Source organism: Belonocnema kinseyi, chromosome 1 (genome assembly GCF_010883055.1).
Source record: "Belonocnema kinseyi isolate 2016_QV_RU_SX_M_011 chromosome 1, B_treatae_v1, whole genome shotgun sequence".
Taxonomy (NCBI): domain Eukaryota; kingdom Metazoa; phylum Arthropoda; class Insecta; order Hymenoptera; family Cynipidae; genus Belonocnema; species Belonocnema kinseyi.
In genome coordinates, this window is record NC_046657.1 from 70,989,175 (window position 1) to 71,015,692 (window position 26,518).

The 26,518-nt window shown below is 21.9% G+C and overlaps 2 protein-coding genes across 2 annotated transcripts in view; both read right to left on the reverse strand.

Moving 5' to 3' along the window:
• The window catches only part of LOC117174832 (3-oxoacyl-[acyl-carrier-protein] synthase, mitochondrial), a 28,228-nt gene extending 26,641 nt beyond the window's left edge, over positions 1–1,587 (reverse strand). The window contains exon 1 of the mRNA XM_033364217.1: positions 1,151–1,587. Within this exon, the coding sequence (XP_033220108.1) occupies positions 1,151–1,346 (196 nt within the window). The 5' untranslated portion in view covers positions 1,347–1,587. The remainder of the gene's footprint in view (positions 1–1,150) is intronic.
• A 3,802-nt stretch (positions 1,588–5,389) lies between these two features.
• LOC117170784 (aryl-hydrocarbon-interacting protein-like 1) lies at positions 5,390–26,506 on the reverse strand. Its single transcript, XM_033357825.1, has 7 exons — positions 26,308–26,506; positions 25,940–26,049; positions 21,155–21,334; positions 20,491–20,659; positions 8,894–9,080; positions 8,691–8,833; positions 5,390–5,664 (listed from the first exon to the last, which is right to left on the reverse strand). The coding sequence occupies exons 2-7, from the start codon at positions 26,015–26,017 to the stop codon at positions 5,459–5,461; spliced, it is 963 nt and encodes a 320-aa protein (XP_033213716.1). The 5' UTR covers positions 26,018–26,049; positions 26,308–26,506; the 3' UTR covers positions 5,390–5,458.
• Between the last annotated feature and the right edge of the window lie 12 nt (positions 26,507–26,518).

The window sequence follows — 26,518 nt, forward strand, 5'->3', positions numbered from 1 at the left end:
ATGACTTTTTCAGTGGAAAAATTGTTCTTGTTGGTTAAAAATTGATCTTTTTCAGTTGATAATTCAATTATTAAGTGAAAAAAAGATTGAAAATTTATATTTTTGGTTGAGAATTTAATTACTTTGGTTGCAAATTTAACTATTTTTTTTTTAAATTCATCTTTTTTTTAGTCGAAAGTTTAACAATTTAATTGAGAATAAAAAACACTTTGTTAAAAATCTTTTTTTTTTAAGTTTATAATTCAACTATTTGGCTGAGAAATGATCTTTTTCAGATGAAAATTAATTTTCAAAATTAATATTTTTGTTTCAGAAAAATTAACTGTTTTTTAAATTATTTTTTAAAAAATAATTTATATATTATGTTGAAAATTTATTATAAATAATTATAATATATAAAATAATAAATTATTTTATTGATAATATATGTATTTTTTTGAAAATTCATCGTTTTTGGTTAAAAATACAACTATATGGTTGAAAGTTGAACTTTGTCTTTTTCAGAAGAAAATGATTCTTCTTGGTTAAAAATTCATATTTTTGGTTGAAAATGAACCTAGCCCGTACAAAATGTAAAAATTCTGTTAAAATAATTTTTTTTACTCAAAATTCAACTTTTTTATTTTAAATTAGTTTTTAAGAATAAAAAATCCATTAATTTCGTAGAAAATTCAACTTTTTGGTTGATAATTTATAGTTTTTTTTTATAATTCACGTACTTTATTGAAAATTCAACAATTCGGGAAAAAAATTTTTTTGTTAAAAATTCAACTCTTTTGTTGAAAATTGGTCTATTCGGTAAAAAAAATTACTTTGGTAGAAAATTTGTTATTCTTGATGCCTAAAAATTGATATTTTTGTAGGTGAAAATTCATCTTTTGTGGTAGAAAATTAATATTCTCGGTAAAGATGTCCTATTTTTGGTTGAAAATTTAATTATTTGGTTCAAAGATTACCATACTTCGTAGAAAATTAAACAATTTTGCGGAATAAATTTTTTCGCTTAAAATTTAACTATTTTGTTGAAAATTTTTCTTTCTTTTTCGGTTGACTATTAAATTATAAATGTATTGATTTATCTCTCAAATTATTTTGTCCAATAAACAGATGAAACTAAATTGTTTGATGTTGCTTTATTTAAAAATCTTACCAATTTTGCAAGGTAATTTTTCGTAATCCGGATCCTCAAGTTTTACAATTCCACATTTTCCATCGAGAAGAGCCTTCCACGCATTTTGAACTCCGCATCCTAAAGGGGAAATAATTCCGATTCCCGTAATTACGACTCTTCGTCGAGATCTCACAGCATTCGACAGATTTCTGCTGATCTCCAAAAATTTGCCCATTTGTTGTGTTTTGACTTTAAGGTTAGGCCACAAATTTGAGGTTAAGTCTCGAAAAAACCGAGTTTAAAGTTCAAAATACTTGAAACTTTTAATTAAAAACATATTCCACAGTTTCCTCTTCTCTTTGCGGTCCTTGTAAATTGCATCGAAAAAGTTTATACAATTTATTAAACGAATTAGAGGATCGTTAATGCACTCTTAAAATGGAGCACGAAGTTTCCGGCACACCACTTTGTCATTGTCATGTGACCGGTGACTTTTCTAACAAAACTGAAATAATTAAATTTTCAGTTAAAAACTTTAATTTTCAACAAAAAATGAATTTTCTACAAAATAGATTTTCAAAAAAAATTTTGAATTTCCAACTAAAGAAGATTAATTTTTCACAAAATGTCAAGTTTAACCTTCTTTCAGTAATTAATAAATAATAATTCTGATAAATTTAACAAATAACTTAGACAAGAGTCATCACAAAGACAATCTTAGTTAACTTCGTAAAAAATTTGAATAATACCCCAACTCTCAAAATGTTTATGAAAATTGTTTGAATGATTAATAATTATTATAAATTTACAAAGTAACGTGGAAAATGATCATCGAAAGACATTCTTAGTTCATTCCGTAAACAAACGATGCCTCTTCCTTGAAAAATAGCCAAGCTATAAATATGCCGATAAACATTTTTTAAATAATTAATAGTTGTAGATTTTCAAAGCATCAGAGAAAAAAAATAATCGTAAAGATATTTTTAGATAATTATGCTAAAAAGTGAAGCCTACTCGTAGAAAGAAAAGCAAACTCTTAATTTTTCAATTGAAATTCTTTCAATAATCAATAGTTCTTGTAAATTTACAAAAAAAAAACATAGAAAAGAGTCATCGGAAAGACATTCTTAGTTGATTTCGAAAACAAATTAACTCGTAGGATAAAGGTCAAACTCTTAATTTTTTAATTAAAATTGTTTAAAGAATTAATATTTCTTGTAAATTTGTAAAGCAATATAGAAAAGAGTCATTGGATAGACATTCTTAGTTGACTCCGTAAACAAATTGTCTTGTAGAAAACAGGCGAAACTCTTATTTTTTTAATTATAATTGTTTGAATAATTAATAGTTCTTTTAGATTTGCAAATCAATATAGAAAAGAATCATCCGATAGACATTATTAGTTGACACCGTAAACAAATTCAGTCGTAGAAAAAAGTCAAACTCTTAATTTTTTAATTAAAATTGTTTGAAGAATTATTAGTTTTTTTTTCAAAACAGCATAAAGAAGAGTGAGTTGACTCCGTGAACAAATGCACTCGCACGAAAAAGGGCAAACTCTTAAATTTGTAATTAAAATTGTTAAAATAATTATTAGTTCTTTTGTGAAGCAACACATAAAAGAGTGAGTTGACTCCGTGAATAAATTCACTCGTAGAAAAAAGTCAAACTCTTAATTTTTTTCATTGAAATTCTTTCAATAATTAATAGTTCTTGTAAATTTACAAAAAAAAACATAGAAAAAGTCATCGAATGGAAATTCCAGGTTGAATTCGAAAACAAATTAACTCGTAGGATAAATGTCAAACTCTTGATTTTTTAATTAAAATTGTTTAAATAAATAATATATCTTGTAAATTTACAAAAAAATACAAAAAAGAGTCATCGGATAGATATTCTTAGTTGACTCCGTAAACAAATTGCCTTGTAGAAAAAACGCGAAACTCTTAAATTTGTAATTATAATTGTTTAAATAATTAAAAGTTCTTGTAAATTTGCAAAGCTATGCAGAAAATAATCATCCGATAGACATTATTAGTTGACACCATAAACAAATTCAGTCGTAGAAAAAAGTCAAACTCTTAATTTTTAAATTAAAATTGTTTGAATAATTATTAGTTTTTTTTAAGCAACATAGAGAAGAGTGAGTTGACTCCTTGAAAAAAACACTCGCAGGAAAAAGGGCAAAATCTTAATTTTTTAATTAAAATTGTTTACATAATTATTAGTTCTTTTGTGAAGCAACATAGAAAAGAGTTGACTCCGTGAATAAATTCACTCGTAGAAAAAGTCAAACTCTTAATTTTTCCAATAAAATTATTTCAATAATTAATAGTTTTTGTAAATTTACAACAACAAAAAAACATAGAAAAAAGTCATCGAATGGAAATTCCTAGTTGATTTCGAAAACAAATTAACTCGTAGGATAAAGGTCAAACTCTTAATTTTTTAATTAAAATTGTTTAAATAAATAATATATCTTGTAAATTTACAAAGAAATATAGAAAAGAGTCATCGGATAGACATTCTTAGTTGACTCCGTAAACTAATTAACTCGTAGAAAAAAGATGAAACTCTTAATTATTTAATTATAATTGTTTAAATAATTAAAAGTGCTTGTAAATTTGCAAAGCAATATAGAAAAGAATCATCCGATAGACATTATTAGTTGACACCGTGAACAAATTCAGTCGTAGAAAAAAGTCACACTCTTAACTTTTAAATTAAAATTGTTTGAATAATTATTAGTTTTTTTTAATAACATAAAAAAGAGTGAGTTGATTCAGTGAACAAATTCACTCGTAGAAAAAAGGATAAACTCTTAATTTTTTAATTAAAATTGTTTAAATAATTATTAGTTCTTTTGTGAAGCAACATACAAAAGAGTGAGTGGACTCCGTGAATAAATTCACTCGTATAAAAAAGTAAAACTCTTAATTTTTTCATTGAAATTCTTCCAATAATTAATAGTTCTTGTAAATTTACAAAAAAAAAGAACATAAAAAAAGTCATCAAATGGAAATTCCTAGTTGATTTCAAAAACAAATTAACTCATAGGATAAAGGTCAAACTCTTCAATTTTTTATTAAAAGTTGTTTAAATAAATAATATATGTTGTAAATTTACAAAACAATATAGAAAATAGTCATCGGATAGACATTCTCAGTTGACACCGTGAAAAAATTCAGTCGTAGAAAAAAAAGTCAAACTCTTCATTTTTAAATTAAAATTGTTTGAATAATTTTTTTATTTTTGTTTACAACAACATAAAGAAAAAATAAAAATTGTTTAAATAATTATTAGTTTTTTTTTAAACAACACAGAGAAGAGTGAGTGACTCTATGAGAAGCTGCGACCAACTTTCACCTATAGGAAAGAGGTGAATTTTCAAAGAAGAATATTGATTGTCAAACAAAAAATACGAATTTTTTTAACAAATTACATCAGTTTTGACCTAAAAAGGATCAATTTTAAATTAAAAAACAACAAATTTGGAATGTTCTACTGAAATATTTGAGTTTTATATTGAAATGATATATTTTCAAGCGAAAATTTTCAGTTAAATAAATTAATTTTGAAGTAAAAAAAATATTTTTTAAACAAGTAGTTGAATTTTAAGCTAAAATTATTAAATATTCAACTGACTTAGTTGAATTCTCAGTTTAAAACAATAACTTTAAACCCAAAAAAGCAAGTTTTCATCCAAATATTTAAATTTTCAGTTAAAAAAAAAATTTCAATTAAAAAAGATAAACTTTTAAACAAAAATGGAATAGTTAAATTTTCAGTTCAAAAAATTTATTTTCACCCAGAAAACAAACAAATTTTCTAACAAATCACATCAGTGTTGACCTAAAAAGTATAAATTTTCAAATAAAAACCACGAATTTTGGAATATTTTACTGAAATAGTTGAGTTTTATATTAAAATTATATATTTTCAACCAAAAATTGAATAGTTGAATTTTCAGTTAAAAAAATTTTTCAAGCAAAGTTATGAGTTTTCAACTAAAATTATAAAATATTCAACTGGATTAGATTGATTTTCATTTTAAAAAATTTAATTGACAACAAAATGAAGCATATTTCCAGCCCGAAAAGGTAACAAGTTACCGAAATAGTTTAATTTTCAAAAAAGAATTAAATTTTCATCCTAAAGGAATGAGTTGTGAACGAAAAAAATAATCGTAAACTTTTCAACTATAAAAAAATTAATATCTACCAGAAAATTTATTTTTCCACGAAAAGACAAATAACGGGATTAATTATTTTTATATTATATTATATTTTTTGTGGATAAGAATTACATTAAATCACAATTCAGAAGAAAAAAAAACAAAATGCAAAATCATTTACAGAACATTTGTGAGAGTATCTTCTTCTGGGACTCGTCTTTTTCCTTCCTGGCTGTCGCAAAAGATTGCAGTTCCTTTTCGACGGCAATTTTTATGGACGGATCTAATTCTGCTGCTCGATTAAGGTCTTCCGTTGCTTCTTTTTCATTCCAAGCACCAATGTGAGCCTTTCCTCTTCGATAAAATGCCTTTACGTTATCTAAAAATTAATCAAGTATTTTTCAAAGTTACATTTTTATAATCTCACGATAGAATTTGTTTAATTTTCCCTCAATAAAGAAAAAAAATCTAATCCAAAATGTAGAATTTTTAACCAAAGAAATAAATTTGCAAGTAAAAACGATCAAATTTGAACTAACAATAGAACAGTTACATTTTCAGATAGAAAAGTAAAGTTTGAACAAAATAAAAACGAATTTTGAAGAAAAAAGTTTAATTTTCAAGTAAAAAAAACAATACTTTTTTCACCAAAAGATGAATTTTCAACAAAGAAGATTAAATTTATACAAAAAATTTCGACAAATAAAGTAATAGTTATGTTTTCCAATAAGGAAATAAATTTTTAACTGAAATGACAAAATGTTCAACTAAAAAAATTATTCTTTAAGTATAGATTTCAATTTTCAAATAAATAATTTAATTTTTTAACAAAAAGATTAATGAAAAAAAACAACGAATTTCTAACGAATTTCAACCAAAATTTTTAATCTTTAACTGGAATAGTTGAATTTTAAACCAAAAATATTAATTTTAAATGATTGAACTGTTAAATTTTTAGTTACAAAAATTAATTTTCAACCAAAAAAAAAAAAAACGATTTTTTAACAAAAAGCCAACAAAAACGAATTTTCATCGAAATAGTTAAATCCATTATTATAAAATTACTTTTATAAGTTAGAAAACATTCTTATTTAATTTTATATTACAATTTGAAAAAAATTGTAAGCACATCCTCGAAAAAATTCTTTGACCTTTTCATCAAAAGACATAAAGTTTTAATAAAAGAGTTGAATTTTCGACATCAAAAGATAAATTTTTCATTAAAAATATAAGTTTTCAACAAAAAATGGTATAGTTGCATTTTTATTTAAAAATATTAATTCTCAGACAAACTTTCCGAAAAATGATTAAATTTTCAACCAAAAATATAACTTTTTAAGAAAATATTTTAACTTTCCGCTAAATAGTTTAATTTAAAAAAAAAAGAAGAATTTTTCAACAACAAAAAAAAAGCGAATTTCCAACCAAAGTAACAAATTTTCAACTAAAATTTTGAATCTTCTACGAAATTAGTCGAATTTTAAACAAAAAGATGAGTTTGATAGAAAAATTGAACAGTAAAATTTTTAGTTCAAAAAAAATTCTCAACAAAAAAAAACAATTTTCAAAAAATAAATCATTTCCAACCAAGTTAAATATTTAAATTTTCAATTAAAATGACGAAACTTCAATCAAAATTGTTGACGAAAAAATATAAATTTTTAACAAAAATAAAAATTCCATGACTATAAAAAAGAATCCCTTTCATTTTTAACAAAATATATTTATTTTTTAATCGAATAGTTCAATTTTCAAGTAAAAAAAATTAATTTCCAATTCAAAATGCCAATTCTCCACTATAAAGAAGAAATTTTCAACCATATTGATGAATTTTAAACAAAAAATATAATTTTTCAACAAAAAATTATTAAATTTTCTACCAAAAATGGAATATTTAAATTTTCAGTTAAAATAAATTAATTTTCTACGAAAAAAAAAACAAAAACAATTTTCATTCAAATAGTTAAATAGATTGTTGTACAGCCACTTTTACAAATGAAAAAATATTCAACAAGAAAAAGTCAATTTTAAATTGAAAATATCAAATTTCAACAAAAAATGGAAATTACATTTTTAGTTAGAAAAATTAATTCTTAACAAAAAAAATTTTTTTCAACACAATTATTACATTTTCGACCGTAGTCAAGAGTTTTCAACAAAATAGTTAAATGATTATAACTTTTAACCATGCGGTTTAGATTCCTAGCGAAACGATAAATTGTTAACTAAATTGATGAATTTTCAGCAAAAACAAATTAATTTTCACTAAAACAGATAGAAATATCAACAAAAACTTAAATAATTAAATTTCAAGTCAACAAAATTAATGCTTAACCAAAGAGATGAATTTTCAACTAAAAATATGGAATATTCAATAAGAATGAATTAAATTTTCAACTAAAAAATATCATTTTTTAACTAAAAATTAGAGAATTAAATTTTTAGTCAAAACATGAATGTTCAGCCAAAGAGATGAATTTTTAACTAAAATTATGAACTGTTCAAATGGAATAATATTTAAATTTTTAATTCTAATAAATAATAATTTTTAACCAAAAAATAAAAAAAATTTCAACGAAATAATTAAATTTTCGGCAGAAAATTCCTTTTCATCCAAACAAAATAGAATTTTCAATAAAATAATAGCTCATAATTCAACAAAATAAATTAATTTTTAACAAAAGAGTTTAACTTTTAATCAATTTTATTTCCAGCCTAAAAATATGAATTTTCAACTAAAATGATAAATATTTAACTGAAACACTTGAATTTTTAAGCAAAAAGAAGAATTTTGAAAAGAAAGATTAATTTACAAAGAAAAGGATAATTTTCTACAAAAAAATCGATTTTTTAACAATAGTTTAATTTTCAATTAAAAAGAACAACATTGAATATAATAAAGATGATTTTTCAACCATAAAGATTAATTTTCTATAAAAATGCGAATTTTTCATAAAGTATACAAATTTTCAATCAAACAGTTTAATTTATAAATGAAAAATATCAATATTTTAAAATTTTATGTGAAAAATCTAATTCTTAATAAACAAACAAAAAACAGATTTTCAGAAAAATAGTTCAAATCTCTACTGGATTGGTTGAATTTTAGTTCAAAAAATTGATTTTCAACCCGAGACGAATTTTCATTTAAAATGATAGATGCTATAATTCTTTTTCAAAATTCCCGTTCCTTGTCAAAAATCGCCTCTTCCAAGTTAAATTCTGTTTTTTTTTAGGGAAACTCCCTGTCCTAAAATTAAAACGTTAATTATTTTCTAAAATAAAAAAAATGAAAGCATTCTCTCGAAAAAATTCCGTAAATTAAAAAAACAAAATCCCGGCCATTTGTAAATTTTCCTGATGAAGAGACACCCTGAATCTGTAAAATTTATTGACAGTAATTACTTGGGTCGTGTTTCAAAACTGTAGTGCAGTGCTCGATTACAGCGTAATATTCTTTTTGTAATAATTTACATTGGGCGTAATTTAAAAGAAGAGGAATTTTCATATCGTTGAGTGCCATCCATTCTTCGTCCTTTGGTTTCTCACTGAAAAACAATTTGTTAATTAAAAATAAAAATAGATTTAATTATGAAAATAAAACTTACGCGAGCATTAATTGTTCCAAATAGGAAATCGCCTTTGCGTAAGTTTCTGCAGCTGTTTCATAATTTTTTTCTTTGAAGAGCACATTTCCTTTTGCTCGCAAACCCGGAATCGATTTCAGTTTTTCTTCTTCCGTTAACTGCCAGGATTCTTTTTCGTATTCATTAGGAGGGACGACTGATGTCAATTCTAAATTAAATAATAGAATTATTTTGATTGAAAATTAATTCTTTTTAATTGAAAATTCTGCTGATTGGTTTAAAATTTAAATATTTGGTTTAAAATCAAACTATTTGGTTAAGAATTTAAGTTCTTTGTTGAAAAATCGTCTTTTTCATAGAAAATTAATCTTCTCCAATGAAAAGTTCTCTTTTTTATTTGAAAAGTCAACAATCTGTTTAAAAATTAAATTATTTTGATAAAAATTCCATTTGTTGGTTTAAAATTCAACTATTTGATTGAAAATTCATATTTTTTCTTGAACATTTGCTTTTTTTATAGAAAATGAATCTTCTTCATTGAAAATTCATCTTTTTCGTTAAAATCTTCACTATGTTCCAGTTAAATATTAGTAATTTTATTTGAAAATTTATCATTTTGTTTGAAAGTTTAACTATTTAGTTTTTTTTTATATAATTCAACTCTCTGGCTGAAAATTTGTATATTTTTTTTAATTCAAATGCCGAAAATTAATTTTTCTAATGAAAAATTAATCTTCTTGGTTGAAAATTTATCTTTTTTTGTTGAAAAATTAACTAACTGGTTAAAAATTGATTTTTTGTTGTTGAAAATTAATATTTTTGTTCTAAATTCATAACAATGGTTGAAACATGGATTATTTTGTTAAAAATTCCATTTTTTGGTTTAAAACTCAACTATTTGATTGAAAATTCATCTTTTTTTCTTGAACATTCGCCTTTTCTATAGAAAATTAATCTTCTTCGTTGAAAATTCATCTTTTTCTTTAAAATTAGAAATATTTTCCAGTTAAATATCCAAAATTTTAGTTAAAAATTTATAACATTGGTTTAAATTTGAACTATTTAGTTGTTTTTGTTTGTTTAATTCAACTATCTTGTCGAAAATTTGTATTTTTTTTTCAATTCAACTCTTTGGTTAAAAAGTAATTTTTTTTAAATTCAACTCTTTCATTTAAAATTCACCTTTTCTAGATAAAAATTCAATTATTTGGTTAGAAATTTTTGTTGTTTGTTCAAAATTTGTCTTTTTTATAGAAAATTAATCTTCTCGGTTGAAAATTAATCTTTTTCGTTAAAATTGTAACTACATTCCAGTTAAATATTCATAATTTTAGTTGAAAATTTATAACTTGGTTAAAAGTTTAACTATTTACTTTTTTTTTGTTTAATTGAACAACCTTATTGAAAATTTTATTTTTTTAAACTCAACTGCTTGGTTAAAAAGTAATCATTTTTAGTTGAAAATTCAACTAATTGGTCGAAAAGTCATCTTTTGTTATGAAAAATTAATCTTCTTGGTTGAAAATTTATCTTTTTGTTGAAAAGTCAACTCTTTGATTGAAAATTTACCTTTTCTAGATGAAAATTCAACTATTTGGTTAGAAATTTTTGTTGTTTGTTCAAAATTCGTTTTTTTATAGAAAATTAATCTTTCTAAATAAAAAGTTATCTTTTTATTTGAAAATTAAACTATCTGGTTAAAAATGTTTTTTTGTTGAAAATTAATATTTTGTTAGAAATTCACAACAATGGTTGAAAATTGAATTATTTTGTTAAAAAATGTCATTTTTTTGGTTTAAAATTCATTTATTTGATTGAAAATTCATATTTTCTTTAACATTCGTCTTTTTTATAGAAAATTAATCTTTTTCGTTAAAATTTTAATTATATTTCAGTTAGACATTCACAATTTTAGTTGAAAATTTATCACATTGGTTGAAAGTTGAACTATTTATTTGTTTTTGTTTATATATAATATAAAAAAATAAAAATCCACGTTATCAATCAATGCACTTTAAAATTTTCAAAATTATATAATTTTAAGAAATTTTAAGCTAGAAACATCAAATATTGAAAAATTGAAAAAATTTTAACTGAACACTTCTTAAATTAAAAATTCAATTATTTTTTCTAATAGTTTAAACATCCTTGGAAAGCTTCAACATTTTATTTCAAAATCTTGAGACATCTAAAAGTTATTTTAAATTGGTTTTAAATTTTAAATTATTTTTGAAATTTTTTCTACAATTTTTAGAAAATCCTGCAAATTTGAGAAAATTTCTTTACAATTTGGATGTATAAATAACAATTGAAATTTTATTATTTGTAGGCGAAATTTGACTAATTTTAAGAGATATCTAGAATTTTTGAAACGATTCAAACCTAAAGTAAAAATTGAAATGATAGCAAAAGAATAAAAACATTTTCTTGAGATTCCTAGGAAAATTTGAAATCACTTTTTATTTTGAAACATTATTTTAAGAGAATATTTAAAAAGTTTTTCAAAGATTTAAACAAAATTTTCCAAAAATATTCTAGAAGATTTTAAGAAAACTTTCTAAAATTTGCATGATAATTTTTAATCTTTTTAAAACTCCTAAATATCTCTTGAAATTACTCAATTTTTTGTACAAATCTTCATTTGTAAATAATACATCAAAATTTAAAAATTTCACTTACAAATTAAGCATTTTTCAAATAGAACAATTACAATTGTAATGTTTAAAGTTCAAAGGCTCTTCGAAATTTGAATGATTCCAGGTTTTCTATATCAAACAATTCAGTTAAAGATTTTTTTCTTTTAAATATTTGGTTTCAATTTACTTGCCTGAAATAAAAATTCAAATATTCAATAATTAATCTTTTTTTTTTTAATTGAAAATTTCAAACCTTCATCAAAGGCTTTTATTTTTTATTTGTTCAAGTCTTTATGAAAGCATTAAAAAATTCTTCAAATTAAAAATTTAAGCTTAGAAATAAAAATTTTTAAAGTAAAAAAATTTTGAATTACACATAGTAAGCTAAATAATAGCATAATTGAAAAACAAAACAATTCCACTGATTATTTGAAAAATGTTGAAATCGAACGTGGACAGATTTTTCTTCTACAAAATGTAAAATTCCCGGTAAAAAAATTTCAACTATCTTGTTGAAAATTTTTAATTTTTTTTTTTAATTAACTGTTTGTAGTTCAAATTTAATATATGAAAATTAGCTTCTTCTATACAAAGTATTAATAAAAGTTTAGAGCTCATTCATAAAATATACATTATTTTATAGTGAAAAAATGTTTCAATGTACATATTTTCAAAATTTTTCTATCTTTTATAACGTTTTATTTTTATTTTTTCGTTGAATTCAACTGCTTTGAATTAAAATTTTATCGGTTGAAGTTTCGTCTCTTTGGTTGCAAATATAAGTATTTTGTTGAAAATTCGTCTTTTATTTGTTTTTGTTCTATTTATTGTTAAAAACTGATCTTTTTTATTTGAAAAATTGCATGCTGTGTGAAAAATTTGTCCTTTTTAGTTCAATTCAACGCTTTTTAATTTCAAATATTTTTTGGTTGAAATATAAAATAATAAATTTTATGTTGTTTGTTGAAAATTCACCTATTTGGTTTAAAAAATATATTTTTGTGAAAATCAGCTTGTTTCCATTAAAATTTGATCAACTGAAAATTCAACTTCTCCATTTTTTATTAAAAATTAGTCTTGTTTGCAAATTCATTTATTTTTATTAAAATATCATTTCTTTCGTTAAAAATTCAAATTTTTGATTTAATTTTTGAAAATTCAAATATTTCATTTTTGGTTAAAATTTTTTTTATTTGTAAAATTACTTTCTTTTGATAAAAATTGAAATATTTTATTGATTTTTTTTTGTTTGATAATTAATTGTTCAATTTAAAAATGAAGTAACCTATTTAAAATTCGCCTTTTTCATTTTTAGGCAGGAATATGAAATATTTAATTTTTCATTGAAAGTTCATCTTTTTTTAGTAAAAGCTCTATTACTTTTTTGGGAAGTAATGTTTTGGTTCAGGATTCATTGCTTAAGCTGAAAATTCGTCTCTACAGTTAAAAATTCAACTATTCTATTGAAAAATTCGATTTTTTTTTTGTTGAAAATTAATTTTTGTTAACAGAGAATTTAATTATTCCATTTTTTGTTGGAATTTTTTTCTTTTTTAGTTAAATATTCACTTTTTTGTTGCAAATTGAACTATATTGTCGAAATTAAAATTTTTTTATATAAAAATTTTACTATTCCATTTTTGTTTGAATTTGGTTGTTGTTGAAAATTGAAAAATTTTTATTGAAAATTCGTTTTCTTTCTAGAAGAAACTTAATCTTCTTATTTCAAAATTCATAATTTTGACTGAAAATTGAACTATTTGGTCAAAAAATATAAAGAATGTTATCAAAACATTAGACTAGAATTCTCACCAGATTTAGTTTAAAATTTATAATTTGGTTTAAAATTTTACTATTTTGTTGAAAAGTTATATAATTTTATTTAAAATTTAAATATTTTGTGAAAAAATCAACTACTTTTTGTTAAAAAGTTATATTTTCTCATCGAAAATTAAAATATTTTATTCAAATTCGCCTTTTTGAAAATAATATTCGTCCTTTTGGATTGAAAATTGATCTTTTTGAAGAAAACTCATCTTTTTTGGTTGATAATTAATATTTTATGATTGAAAAATAATGACTTTGATTTGAAAAGTATACTATCATATTTTTGGTTAAGAATTTATCTATTTTGTCAGAAAATTTAATTATTTGTTTCAAAATTAAACTAATTTCTTTTTAAAAAACATCTTTTTTGCTCAAAAATTCATCTTTTTGACAGAAACTTTGTCCTTTGATTTTGAAAAGTCATCTTTTTTGATTGAGAATTCATATTTTTACTTGAAAAACAAACTGTTTGGTAGAAATTTCGTCTTTTTGGCTTGAAAATTCAGTTATTTGATTATAAATGAAGTTTTTTGATAAAATTAATATTTTGAAGATAAAAATTCTTCCCTTTTTGTAGCAAATTGATGTGTTTAGCCTGAAATTTCACTATTTTGGTAGAAGATTCAACGACTTGGTTTAAAATTACATTTTTTGTTGAAAATGCATACTTTGAGTTGAAAATTAAACTGCTTGGTCAAAACTATTTGTAAAAAGTTCAATTACATGGTTAAAAATCTAATTTTTGGTTAAAAATTCATGAATTATGTTGAAAATTCAATTGATTTGTTAAAATTTCTTTTTTGTTGTTGTTAAAAAATCATATTTTTGGTTTGGATATTCAAATTCTGATTTAAAATTAACTTTTTTGTTAAAATTGATATTTTTGGGTCAAAAATTCAACTATTTGGTTAAAAGTTAACTTTTTTTAAATTAAATTAATTAATTATTTATATTATATTATTACTAAATAATTAATTAATTTCTTTTTTGTAGAAAGTAATTTTTTTCTAGAAATTTAAACAGTTTGGTAGAAAGTTCAACTATACGGTTAAAAATTAATTTTATTGTTGGAAATGTATATTTTTGAGTTGAAAATTCATGCCTCAGGGTTAAAAATTCAATATTTTGGTAGAATATTTTCCTTTCTTAGTAAATGCAACTGTTTGTTTGAATATTCATTTTTCTTTTATAAAAAATTCATCTTTCCGGATTTAAGTCAAATTTTTTCCAAAAAATTCGATTTTTCCCTTGAAAATTCATCTCTTTTGGTAGGAAATTGATCTTTTTGGCTTGAAAATTCAACTATTTGCTTAAAAAGAAACTTTTTTATAAAAAAATCATCTTTCCACGTTTTAGGTCAAATTTTTTCCAAAAAACTCGATTTTTCTCTTGAAAATTCAACTATTTGCTTAAAAAGAAACTTTTTTATAAAAAATTCATCTTTCCACGTTTTAGGTCAAATTTTTTCCAAAAAATTCGATTTTTCGCTTGAAAATTTAACTCTTTAATTGAAAATTCATATCTTTTGGTAGAAAATTGATCTTTTTGGCTTGAAAATTCATCTATTTGGTTAAAAATTAACTTTTTTGTTTAAAATTCATATTTGTTAGTTTATAAACCTTTTTTTGTGTAGAATATTTTTTTTTTGTTTGAGATTTAAACAGTTTGGTACATTGTTCAACTATTCCGTTGAGAAATAACTTTTCGGTTAGAAATTAATTTTTTTGTAGTGAAAATTCAAACATTTTATTAATAATTAATATTTCTTAATTGAAAATTCCAATTTTTTTTTAATTCGTCTTGGCTAGAAAAATCGACTGTTTGGTTAAAAATAAACTTTTTTGTTAAAAACAAATATTTTTAGGTTAAAAAATTATATTTTTTTTTGTGTAGAAAACTGATGTTTTTAGCTTGAATAAATTAAACTATTTGGTTAAAAAAAAAGATACTTTTCAGTTGAAAATTTAACTGTTTGGAAGAAATTTCGTCTTTTTGGTTTTAAAATTCAATTATCTGCTTGAAAATGAACATTTTTGTTAAAATTATTATTCTCGAGTTGAAAGTTCTTCTCTTTTTTGTAGAAAATTGATATTTTTTAGCCTGAAATTTCACTAGTTTGGTAAAAACTTGAACTACTTGGTTAAAAATAAATTATTTTGTTGAAAATGCATACATTGAGTTGAAAATTCAACTGTCGGGTCAAAAATTAATTTTGTTGTTGTTAAAAAATCATATTTTTGGTTTTTAAATTCAATTATTTGATTGAAAAAGCAACTATCTAGTTAATAATTAACTTTTTATTTAAAATTAATAGTTTTAACTTAAAAATCTTTCTTCCTTGTAGAAAATTCATGTCTGGCTAGAAATTTGGACAGTTTGGTAGAAAATGATTCAACTATATGGTCAAAAATTAGCTTTTTGTTTCAAAATTCATGTTTTTGAATTAAAAATTCAACAATTTGAACGAATTTTTTCGTTTCTTAATTCAAAAATCTTTCTTGGTTAAAAAATTAACTCTTTTATGGGAAAATTCTTTCCTTTTTTCATTTGTACATTCATCTTTGTTAATTCAATATTCAACAATTTGGTTGTAAATGCTTGATTGAAAATTCATTTCTTTTTTGCTTAAAAATCAACTTTTTTATCAAAAATTCATATTTCCGGATTTAAGTCGAATTTTTTTTTAATCCATTTTGCGCTTAAAGACTTAACTCTTTGATTAAAAATTCATCTCTTGTGGTATAAAAAAAGTTCATTTTCAAACAAATAGTTGAATTTTCAAGCCAAAAAGGTCAATTTTCCACAGAAAAATGAATTTTCACTAAAAGAGTTAAGTTTGGAAGCGAAAAATCGATTTTTTAGGAAAAAATTTGACTTAAATCCAGAAAGTTTATTTTTTTATAAAAAAGTTTATTTTTAACACAAACAATGAATTTTCAATCAAGCAGTTGCATTTACAACCAAATTGTTGAATTTTGAATTTAAAAGGATGAATTTAAAAACAAAATATAATTTTCAATAAAAGGGTTGAACTTTCAAACAAGAAAGATTTTTGAATTCAGAATGAAAAAAATTCTATCGAATTGTTAAAATTTCTATTTTTTTAATCCAAAAATATCAATTTTAAACAAAAAAAGTTCATTTTTAATCGAATGATTCATTTTTTAAATCAAAAACATAATTTTTTAAAAAGAGAAAAAATCAGTTTGAACCAAACAGTTGAATTTTCAACTCAATGTATGAATTTTCAACAAAAAGTTAAATTTTTAACGAAGTAGTTGAACTTTCTACCAAACTAGTCAAAATTCAGACTAAAAAAATTAATTTTCTACAAAAAGAGAAAAACTCAAGAATAATAATTTTAAAAGGAAAGTTCATTTTTAAGTTGAGAGTTAAATTTTCAGGCCAAAAATGTGAAATTTCTTCAAAATAGTTCAATTTTCAACCAAAAATATGAATTTTCAACAAAAGAGTCGAATTTTCAAAAACAAAAAAATGATTTTTCAAAATATAAGTTCATTTTTAACCAGAAATGTTGTGCTTTCTATAAAAATGTTGAAAAGGACGAACTTTCTACAGTACATTTAAATTTTCACTGAAAATTATAATTTTTTGTACCAAAAAAGTTCATTTTTAATCAAGTAGTTGAATTTATTTAAGCCAAACACATAAGTTTTCTACAAAAAAGAAGAATTTTTTAACCCAAAAATATTGATTTTTAACAAAAAAGTTTATTTTTAATCTTTGACCAAACAGTTTCTTCTTCAACCAAATAGTTGAATTTTTTAAGCTCATTTTTAATCAAATGATGATTTCGGTTAAAAATTAGTTATTTTTTGTGAAAACTTATTAATTCAGTTGAAAATTAATACTTTTTAATTGAAAATTAAATTGTTTTTAGATAATTCGCCTTGGCATGAAAATTCAACTGTTTTGTTAAAAATCATTTTTTTAACCATTATTTTTGGGTTAAAAATTCTTCCTTTTTGTAGAAAATTTATGTTTTTGTCTTGAATAAATTCAAAAATAAACTTTTTTATTGAAAATCAATACTTTTGGGATAAAAAATTCTTCTTTTTTGTAGAAAATTTATGTTTTTGGCTTGAATAAATTCAACTATTTGGTAAAAAATGAACTTTTTTGTTGAAAAATCATTTTTTGTTGTTGAAAATTCGACTCTTTTGTTGAAAATGAACTTGTCTATTAAAAATTCATATTTTTAGTTGCAAATTGAACTGTTTTGAAGAATTTCGTCTTTTTGGTTTAAAAATTCAATTATCTGCTTGAAAATTAACATTCTCTTTAAATTAATAAACTTAAGTTAAAAATTCTTCTCTTTTTTGTAAAAAACTGATATTTTTTAGCCTGAAATTTCACTAGTTTGGTAGAAACTTGAATTACTTGGTTCAAAATGTAATTTTTTGTTGAAAATTCAATTGTTTGGTTCAGAATTATTTTTTGTGTTTTTTAAAAAACATATTTTTGGTCTAAAAAATAAATCAATTGATTAAAAATGAACTCTTTTGTTAAAGAATGTTTTGTTTTTTGTTTAAACTTAATTGTTTTTTTTTATTTAAAATTAAAACAATTTTTGGGTGGTATATCAACTATTACATTTTTCGCTTAGAACTAATATTTTTTTATCAAAAATTTATACTTTTTGATTGAAAATTCCACTGTTTTTTTTTTAATCGTCTTTTTGGATTCAAAAACTGAACTATTTTGATGGAAAATTTAACTTTTTGTTCAAAATTACATTTTATGTTGAAAATTCATACATTGATTTGAAAATTCAACTGTTTGGTTCAAAATTATTTTTCTGTTTTTTTAAAAAACAATTTTTTGGTTTAAAAAATGAATCAATTGATTAAAAATAAACTTTTTTATTCAAAATTGGTTAAAAAAGCGAACAGTTTGGTAGAAAGTTCAACTATATAGACAAAAATTAGATTTTGGTCGAAAATTTATATGTTCGAGTTAAAAATTCAACAATTTGATAGAATTTTTTCCTTTCTTAACTCAAAAATCTTTCTTGGTTGAAAAATTAACTCTTTTGTTGAAAATTATTTTTTGTTTTGTTTTTACATTCATCCTTTTAAATTAAAAAATCAACAATTTGGTTTTAAATGCAACTGCTTGATTGAAAATTCATTTTTCTTGGTTAAAAATAAACTTTTTTAGTAAAAAAATCATCTTTCGGGATATAAGTCAATTTTTTTCCTGAAAATTCGATTTTTCGCTTGAAAACTAAACTCTTTTATTGAAAATTCATATTTTTAGTTGAAAATTGAACTGTTTTGAAGAATTTTGCCTTTTTAATTTAAAAATTCAACAATCTACTTGAATATGAACTTTTTTTTTTAATTAACATTCTTGAGTTAAAAATTCTTTACTTTTTTTGTAGAAAATTGATTTTTTTTAGCCTGAAATTTCATTAGTTTGGTAAAAACTTGAACTACTTGGTTAAAAATAAATTATTTTGTTGAAAATGCATACATGGATTTGAAAATTCAACTGTTTGGTTCAAAATTATTTTTTTCTGTTTTTTAAAAAACATATTTTTGGTTTAAAAAATTAATCATTTGATTAAAAATGAACTTTATTTGTTTAAAATTGATATTTTTGGGTTAAAAATTTAACTATTTCGTTGAAAAATTAACTGTTTGGTCAAAGATTAATTTTTTGGTTTAAAATTAATATTTTTAACTTAATAATCTTTCTTTTTTGTAGAAAATTTATAACATATGGTTAAAAATTTAACTTTTCGTTGAAAATTTTGTATGTTCGAGTTGAAAATTCAACAATTTGATAGAGTTTTTTCCTTTCTGAATTCAAAAATCTTTCTTATTTGGAAATTTAACTCTTTTATTGAAAATTATTTTTTGTTTTGTTTTTACATTTATCTTTTTAACTTAAAAACTGAACGATTTGGTTGTAAATGCAACTGCTTGATTGAAAATTCATTTTTCTTGGTTAAAAATAAATTTTTTTTATAAAAAAATCATCTTTCCGGATTTAAGTATATTTTTTCTTAAAAATTAGATTTTTCGCTTCGAAACTTAATTCTTTTATGGAAAATTCATCTCTTTTGGTAGAAAATTGATCTTGTTGACTTGAAAATTCAACTATTTGGTTAAAAATTAACTTTTTGGTACAAAAAATTATACTTTTCAGTTGAAAATTCAAATCTGCTGTAGAAAGTTCGTCCTTTTCAACAGTTTGGTAGAAAGTACAACAGTTTTGGTTAAAAATGAATTTTTTTGTTGAAAAATCATTTTTTTGTTGTTGAAAATTCAACTCTTCTGTTGAAAATAAACTTGTCTTTTGAAAATTCATATTTTTGGTTGAAAATTGAACTGTTTTGAAGAATTTCGTCTTTTTAGTTTAAAAATTCTTTTCTTTTTTTGTAGGAAATTGATCTTTTAGCCTGAAATTTCACTAACTTGGTAGAAAGTTGAACCACTTCGTTAAAAATTAAATTTTTTGTTGAAAATTCAACTGTTTGGTTCAAAAAATTTTTTTTCTGTTTTTTAAAAAACATATTTTTGGTTTAAAAAATGAATCATTTGATTAAAAATGAACTTTGTTGTTAAAAATTGATTTTTTGGGTTAAAAATTTAACTATTTCGTTGAAAAATCAACTATTAAAATTCATATTTTTAACTTAATTATCTTTCTTTTTTGTAGAAAATTTATATATATGGTTAAAAATTTAACTTTTCGTTGAAAATTTTGTATTTTCGAGTTGAAAATTCAACAATTTGATAGAATTTTTTCCTTTTAAAATAAAAACTGATCAATTTGGTTGTAAGTGCAACTGCTTGATTGAAAATACATTTTTCTTGGTTAAAAATAAACTTTTTTATAAAAAAGATATAATTTTTCCGTATTTAAGTCCATTTTTTCCCTGAAAATTCGATTTTTTGATTGAAAACTTAACTCTTTTATTGAAAATTCATCTCTTTTGTAGAAAATTGATATTTTTGGCGTAAAAATACCAATATTTTGGTGAAAATTCCATATATTTCGACTTCTACCTGTCGTAATTATATTTAACAAAAATATATGCCCCTATTTTCGTGAAAAATGACCCTATTTTCCCTGTTTTGAGTAGCTGATTTTAGTAGTTGTAAAAAAAAAATAATAATAATCTACCGATTGTGAACTCCAGGTCTTGTGGATTTTTTATGAGGTCGTTTAAATCATCGTAACCGATGCCTTCATTTTGCAAGGTCACTCCACAACAGTGGTGATTTCGTTTTTCAGTTTGTGGTTTCCCAACTTCTCGCAGGGTTTTCGACACGAATGGATATGGAGAGACTAGCTAGATCAAACAGAAATAATCAATTATTTATTTAATTTTTTAATTTCATTATTTATTATCATTCCCATTCTTAATTTTTTAATGTTTCGGAATCATTTCCAAAGAAAAAAAAAACAATGCGATTCTTAATAGATTCAACTTGAAATTAATGAATTAAACAATTATTTATAAATTATACATTAAAACTCTACAATTTTGAAGGGAGAAATCAGGCAGTTTTGAATAAGTAATTTAATCAAAGTTGTGTTAGATTAAGCTTAAAATGATATTTAGTTTAAGAAACCTGGTTTTAAAAATGTTAGTTTTCAAATCTTCTAATTTACAATATTTTGCAAAAATATTATTCTACAATATTTAAAATAGTTGATAATTAATTTTTATCTTTAATTTTTTTAATTTTTTAGGTATTTATAAAGTTATAAAAAAGTTATGAATATAAATAAATAAATGAAGTTATAAAAAAAATGTATAAAGTTGAAGAAAATATCTACCTACACTTTTGTGTACTTTAAAGGTGGCGACTTCATTAAGTGCCATTTTTTGGACGATTGCTTCCCAAACTTCGAGTTTAAACTTTTTTCCCAGGACCAGTTCCATAGAGTTTCCCATTTCCCTGCTGTCATCTATGACAGTTTTATTGGCATCACATTTTGTCGTTTTAAAGTGGAAAACGACCTGAAAAAAGAGATGATAAAATAAATTAAATTTATCTTTAAAAATTTTATTAAAAATTAAACTACTTTGTTCAATATTAAACTATTTATTTGAAAATTTAACTATTCAGCAGAAAATTTACATTTTTGTTCAAGAAATTATATTCTTGGGTTGAAATTTTTTTTTTGTCCTTAAGTTTTTTTTTAATCCATATTTTTGGTTTAAAAATTCAACTATTTTGTTAAAAATCAATATTTATTAGTTAAAAATTATTCATTTTTGTAGAAAATTTGTGTTTTTTGCTTGAAATTTAATAGATAGGTAGAAAATTCAATTATTTGGTTAAAATTTTTTTTTTTTTTGAAAATTTATATTTAACAGTTGAAAATTAAGCTGTTTTGTAGAAAATTCTTCTTTTTTGGCTTTATATTTCAACTATTTGATTGAATAAGCCAATATTGGTTAAAAATTAACTTTTTGTTTAGAATTATTATTTTTAAGTTAATAATCCTTTTTTTTTGTTGACAATTTAGATTTTTTATTTGAAAATTCATGCTTTTGGGCCGAAAATTCAACTATTTTGTATAAAATTTATATTTTTAGTTTGAATAAATTCAACTATTTGGTTGAAAATTAAATTTTTTGTTTAAAATTTACATTTTGGTGTTATTAATTCTTTCTTTTCCGTCGAAAATTCGTGTTTTTGGCTTGAAATTTCAACAGTTTAATATAAAATTCAAATAATTGTTTCGAAATGTAATTTTTGTTTAAAAATTCATATTTTTAAGTTAAAAGTTCAAATGTTTCGTAGAAAAATTTTTTTTCGGCTTGAGATTTAAACAGTTTTGTAGAAAGCTCAACTATTTGGTTAAAAGTGCATTCTTTGGTTGAAATATCTTTTTTTTTAGTTGAAATAAACATTTTACTGAAAATTAACTTTTCTGTTAAAAATTAATATTTTCTAATCGAAACTTCAACTGGCTTGCAGAAAATTTATAATTGATCAAACCAGTTGTTAAAAATTCATATATTTATTTTAATTTCATTCAGCAAATATTTGATTAAAAAATACCTGTTTGTTTAAAATCAATATTTTTAAATTAATAATAATTTTTTTTCAGAAAATTCATGTTTTTGGCTAGAATTACGAACAGTTTAGTAAAAAGCTCAACTATATGGCTGAAAACTAAATTTTTTGTTGAAAATTTATATTTTACAGTTGAACATTAAGCTGTTTTATAACAAATTCTTTTTTTTTGGATTGACAATTCAACTATTTGGATGAATAAGAAAATATTGGTTAAAAATAAATTTTTTATTTAAAATTGATATTTTTGAGTTGAAAATTTATGCTTTTTGGTTAAAAATTCAACTGTTTTATAGAAAATTAATAATTTTTGCTATAATAAAATGAACCATTTTCTTGAAAATCAACTTTATTTTTTTAAATTAATATATTTGAGCTTTTAGTTTTAACAATTTGGTAAAAAAATCGACTATTTGTTGATGAATCCAACTATTTGATAAAAAATTCACTTCTTTCTTTTGGATGGAAAATTCATCATTTTGAGTTGAAAATTAAATTTTTGTGTAGAAAATTCGTCTTTTTAGCCTAAAAACTAAACTAAAAAATAAAAATGCAAATGTTTCGCAGAAAAATAATTTTTTAGCTTGTGATATCAACAGTTTGGTAGAAAGTTCAACCACTTGGTTGAAAATTACCTTGTTTGTTTAAAATTTATATTTTTGAGTAAATAATCCTTTTGTTGTAGAAAATTCGTGATTTTGGTTTGAAATTTCAACATTTTGATAGAAAACACATCTAGTTGTTTAGAAATGAAACTTTTTGTTAAAAATTAATATTTTCGAGTTGAAAATTCAACTGTTTGATTAAAAATTAACTAATTTGTTTTAAATTGATATGTTTTAGTTGAAGATTCAAATTTTTCGTAAAAAATTAATTTTTTTTCGGCTTGAGATTTTAACAGCTTGGTAGAAAGTTCCAATATTTGGTTAAAAGTTAACTTTTCGGGAGAAAATTAATTTTTTCTTTAGTCAAAGATTCAAACTTTTTGTTAAAAATTAACTTTTCTATTAAAATTTATTGAAAATTTATATTTTTTAGTTGAAAATTCAACTGTTATGTAAAAAAATAGTCTTTTTGGCTTGATAATGGAATTATTTTTTTGAAAAATCAAATATTATGTTAAAAATTAACTTTTTGTTCAAAATTAATATTTTGAAGTTATTAATCCTTTTTTTTGTAGAAAATGTATGTCTTTGGATAAAAATTTCAATAGTTTGGTAGAAAGTTCAAGTATACGGTTAAAACTTAATTTTTTTGTTAAAAGTTTATATTTTTGAGTTGAAGATTCATAGTTTTGGGTTGAAAACTCAACTGTTTTGTAGAAAATTAATATTTTTTGTTTAAGATTAATCTTTTTGAGCTTTCAATTTCGACAATTTAATAAAAAATTCTACTATTTGATGAAAAATCCAACTATCTAGTTAAAAAATTTAATTCTTTTTTAAAAATTCATATTTTCGAGTTGAAAATTTAATTATTTTGGTGAAAATTCATCTCTTTGGCGTAAAAACTCAACTATTTGGTTGAAAATTAATATTTATGGGTTAAAATATAATTTTTTTTAATTCGTGCTTTCGGCTTAAAATTTCAATAATTTTGTAGATAGATTAACATTTTTTTTTAAGACTTGAATTTGCTGAAAATTCATATTTTTTAGTTAAAAATTCCACTGTTTCGTAGAAAATTAATTTTTTCCGGCTTCAGAATTCAACAGTTTCACAGAAAGTTCAATTATTTAGTTAAAAGTAAACGCTTCTGGCGAAAATTATTATTTTTTTAAATTGAAAATTCAAACATTTTGTTAAAAAATCAACTTTTCAGTTAAAAATTAATATTTCCGAATTAAAAATTCAACTAGTTTGTAGAAAATTCATCTTTTAGCTACAAAATTCAACAATTTAGTTGAAAATTCGTTTTTTTTTGCTGAAACTTCTTTTCTTCAAACGTAAGTTCTACTTTTTTAATATAAAATTTATCTTTTTGGTTTGAAAAATTCAACTATTTGATTGAAAATAAACTATTTTGGGAAAAATTAATATTTTTGAGTTGAATATAATTTTTTTTGTAGAAAATTCGTGTTTTTGGCTTGAAATATCAACATTTTTGGTAGAAAATTAAACTAGTTGGTTAAAAATGAACTTTTGTGTTGAAAATGTATATTTTTTAGTTGAAAATTTACCTACTTAGTGTAAAATAAACTTTATTGTTCAAAATTCAACTTTTTTTAGAACCTTTATTCTTTTGTCTGGATAATATAATAATTTTTTAGGAATTTTTTTTTTTTTTTTGCTAAAAATCCAACTTTTTGCTCAAAAGTTCAATTTTCTGTTAAAAAATCACATTTAAAGAGTTGACAATTCAATTACTTAAAATTAAACAGTTTTGTGGAAAATTAATCTTTTTGGTTTGAATAAATTAAAATATCTGGTTGAGAATGAACTTTTTTGTTTAAAATTAATATTTTTGAGTTATTTCTTTTTTTGTGTGTAGAAAATTAGTGTTTTTTCCTTGAAATTTCAACAATTTGGTAAAAAATTCAACTATTAGGTTAAAAATTAAATTTTTTGTTGAAAAATCATATTTATGTTTTGATTAAATTCAACTATTTCGTTGAAAATTAAATTTTTTGTAGAAAACTCGCATTTTTTGCGTTAAAATTCAACTATTTGTTTGAAAATTCAACTGTTTCTTTAAAAATTAACTATTTTTTTAATGTCATATTTTTAAAGTTGAAAAAGCTACTATTTGGTTATAAATTAACTTTTTAGTTAAAAATTAATATTTCGTAATTGAAAATTCAAATCTTTTGTAGAAAACAATTATTTTGAATTTGAATAAATTCAACTATTTGGTTGAAAATCACCTTTTTGTATAAGATTGATATTTTATTTGTTGAAATTTCGACTATTTTGTTGAAAATTTATATTCTGTAGTTGAAAATTCAACTGTTTTGTGGAAATTTTATATTTTTGGTTTGGATAAATTAAACTATCTGGTTGAGAATCAATTTGTATGTTTAATATTAATATTTTTAAGTTATTTCTTCTTTTTTTTGTAGAAAATTAGGGGTTTTGCCTTAAAATTTCGACAATTTCGTAAAAAAAACTACTACTTGGTTAAAAAATCAACTATTAGGTTAAAAATTTAATTTTTTTTTGAAAATTCGTATTTATGTTGTAAATAAATTCAACTATTTCATTGAAAATTAAATTTTTGGTAGTAAATTCGTCTTTTTGCATGAAAATTCAATGATTAGTGGAAAAAATGAACACAGTTTGGTAAACAAATTCTACTATTCGGTTAAAAATGCATATTTTTTAGTTGAATATTTATACTTTTGGTATCGTCTTTTTGAATTGTTAATTTAACAATTTGTATAAATATAATTCGACTTAAATCTAAATTTTTTTAAATGTTTCCTATTGAACTAAAAATTATAGATATATACATTAATTGTATTAAAAACATTTAGTGAATAATTTATTTCTATAAATTTCCTTATATTTTTTCAGAAATCGTAAAAATAGTCATTTTCTTACTTTGGTGCCAGGAACGAAGTCTACAGTTTTTGTACCTGCATGAAGGACCTTTTTGACAATCTTATCCGAATCTTCCATGATTTTGATTCATTAAATTCAACAAAGAAATTCTGCAAAGGCAAATAATTCTCAAAACAATTAAAAATAACTTCATAACCTAATTCACTACACTCATTTTCTAGAATCTAGTCTACTATCCATTTAATTTTCAGGCTATCTTTCTGGGAAAAGGGTTAAATAAATTGGGCCGTTATCAGCTTTGTCAAGAGATAAGAATTAAGCTCATTAAATAAACCAAACACTAATTTTACACTCAAGTATTATTGACATTTTGCTCCAATTTAAAAAACCACAAATCACACTCACACTATTTATTTACTCCACCAATAATTTGGTATTTTTTCCAATTTCAAGGAAGGATTTTTATCCGCCCTCAATTATTCCTTCATTTATTTTGAAAATATAATAAAAAGTCAAATATAAATTTTGATTTTATACGGGTTTGCGTCACATGTACTTCCTGTCGTCTGCTATATTTACTTGTGTGCGCCAATAACTTAACGTGGCGCACACATGATC

Excerpts from the sequence above, each read along its gene's own strand:
- LOC117170784 (XM_033357825.1), bottom strand. The coding sequence starts at position 26,017 with ATGGAAGATTCGGATAAGATTGTCAAAAAGGTCCTTCATGCAGGTACA. Across the intron at positions 9,081-20,490 it reads AGACCTGGAGTTCACAATCG|AATTGACATCAGTCGTCCCT; the intron begins GTAGATTATTAT and ends TATTTAATTTAG. Across the intron at positions 5,665-8,690 it reads AGTTTTGAAACACGACCCAA|ATAACGTAAAGGCATTTTAT; the intron begins GTAATTACTGTC and ends ATTAATTTTTAG.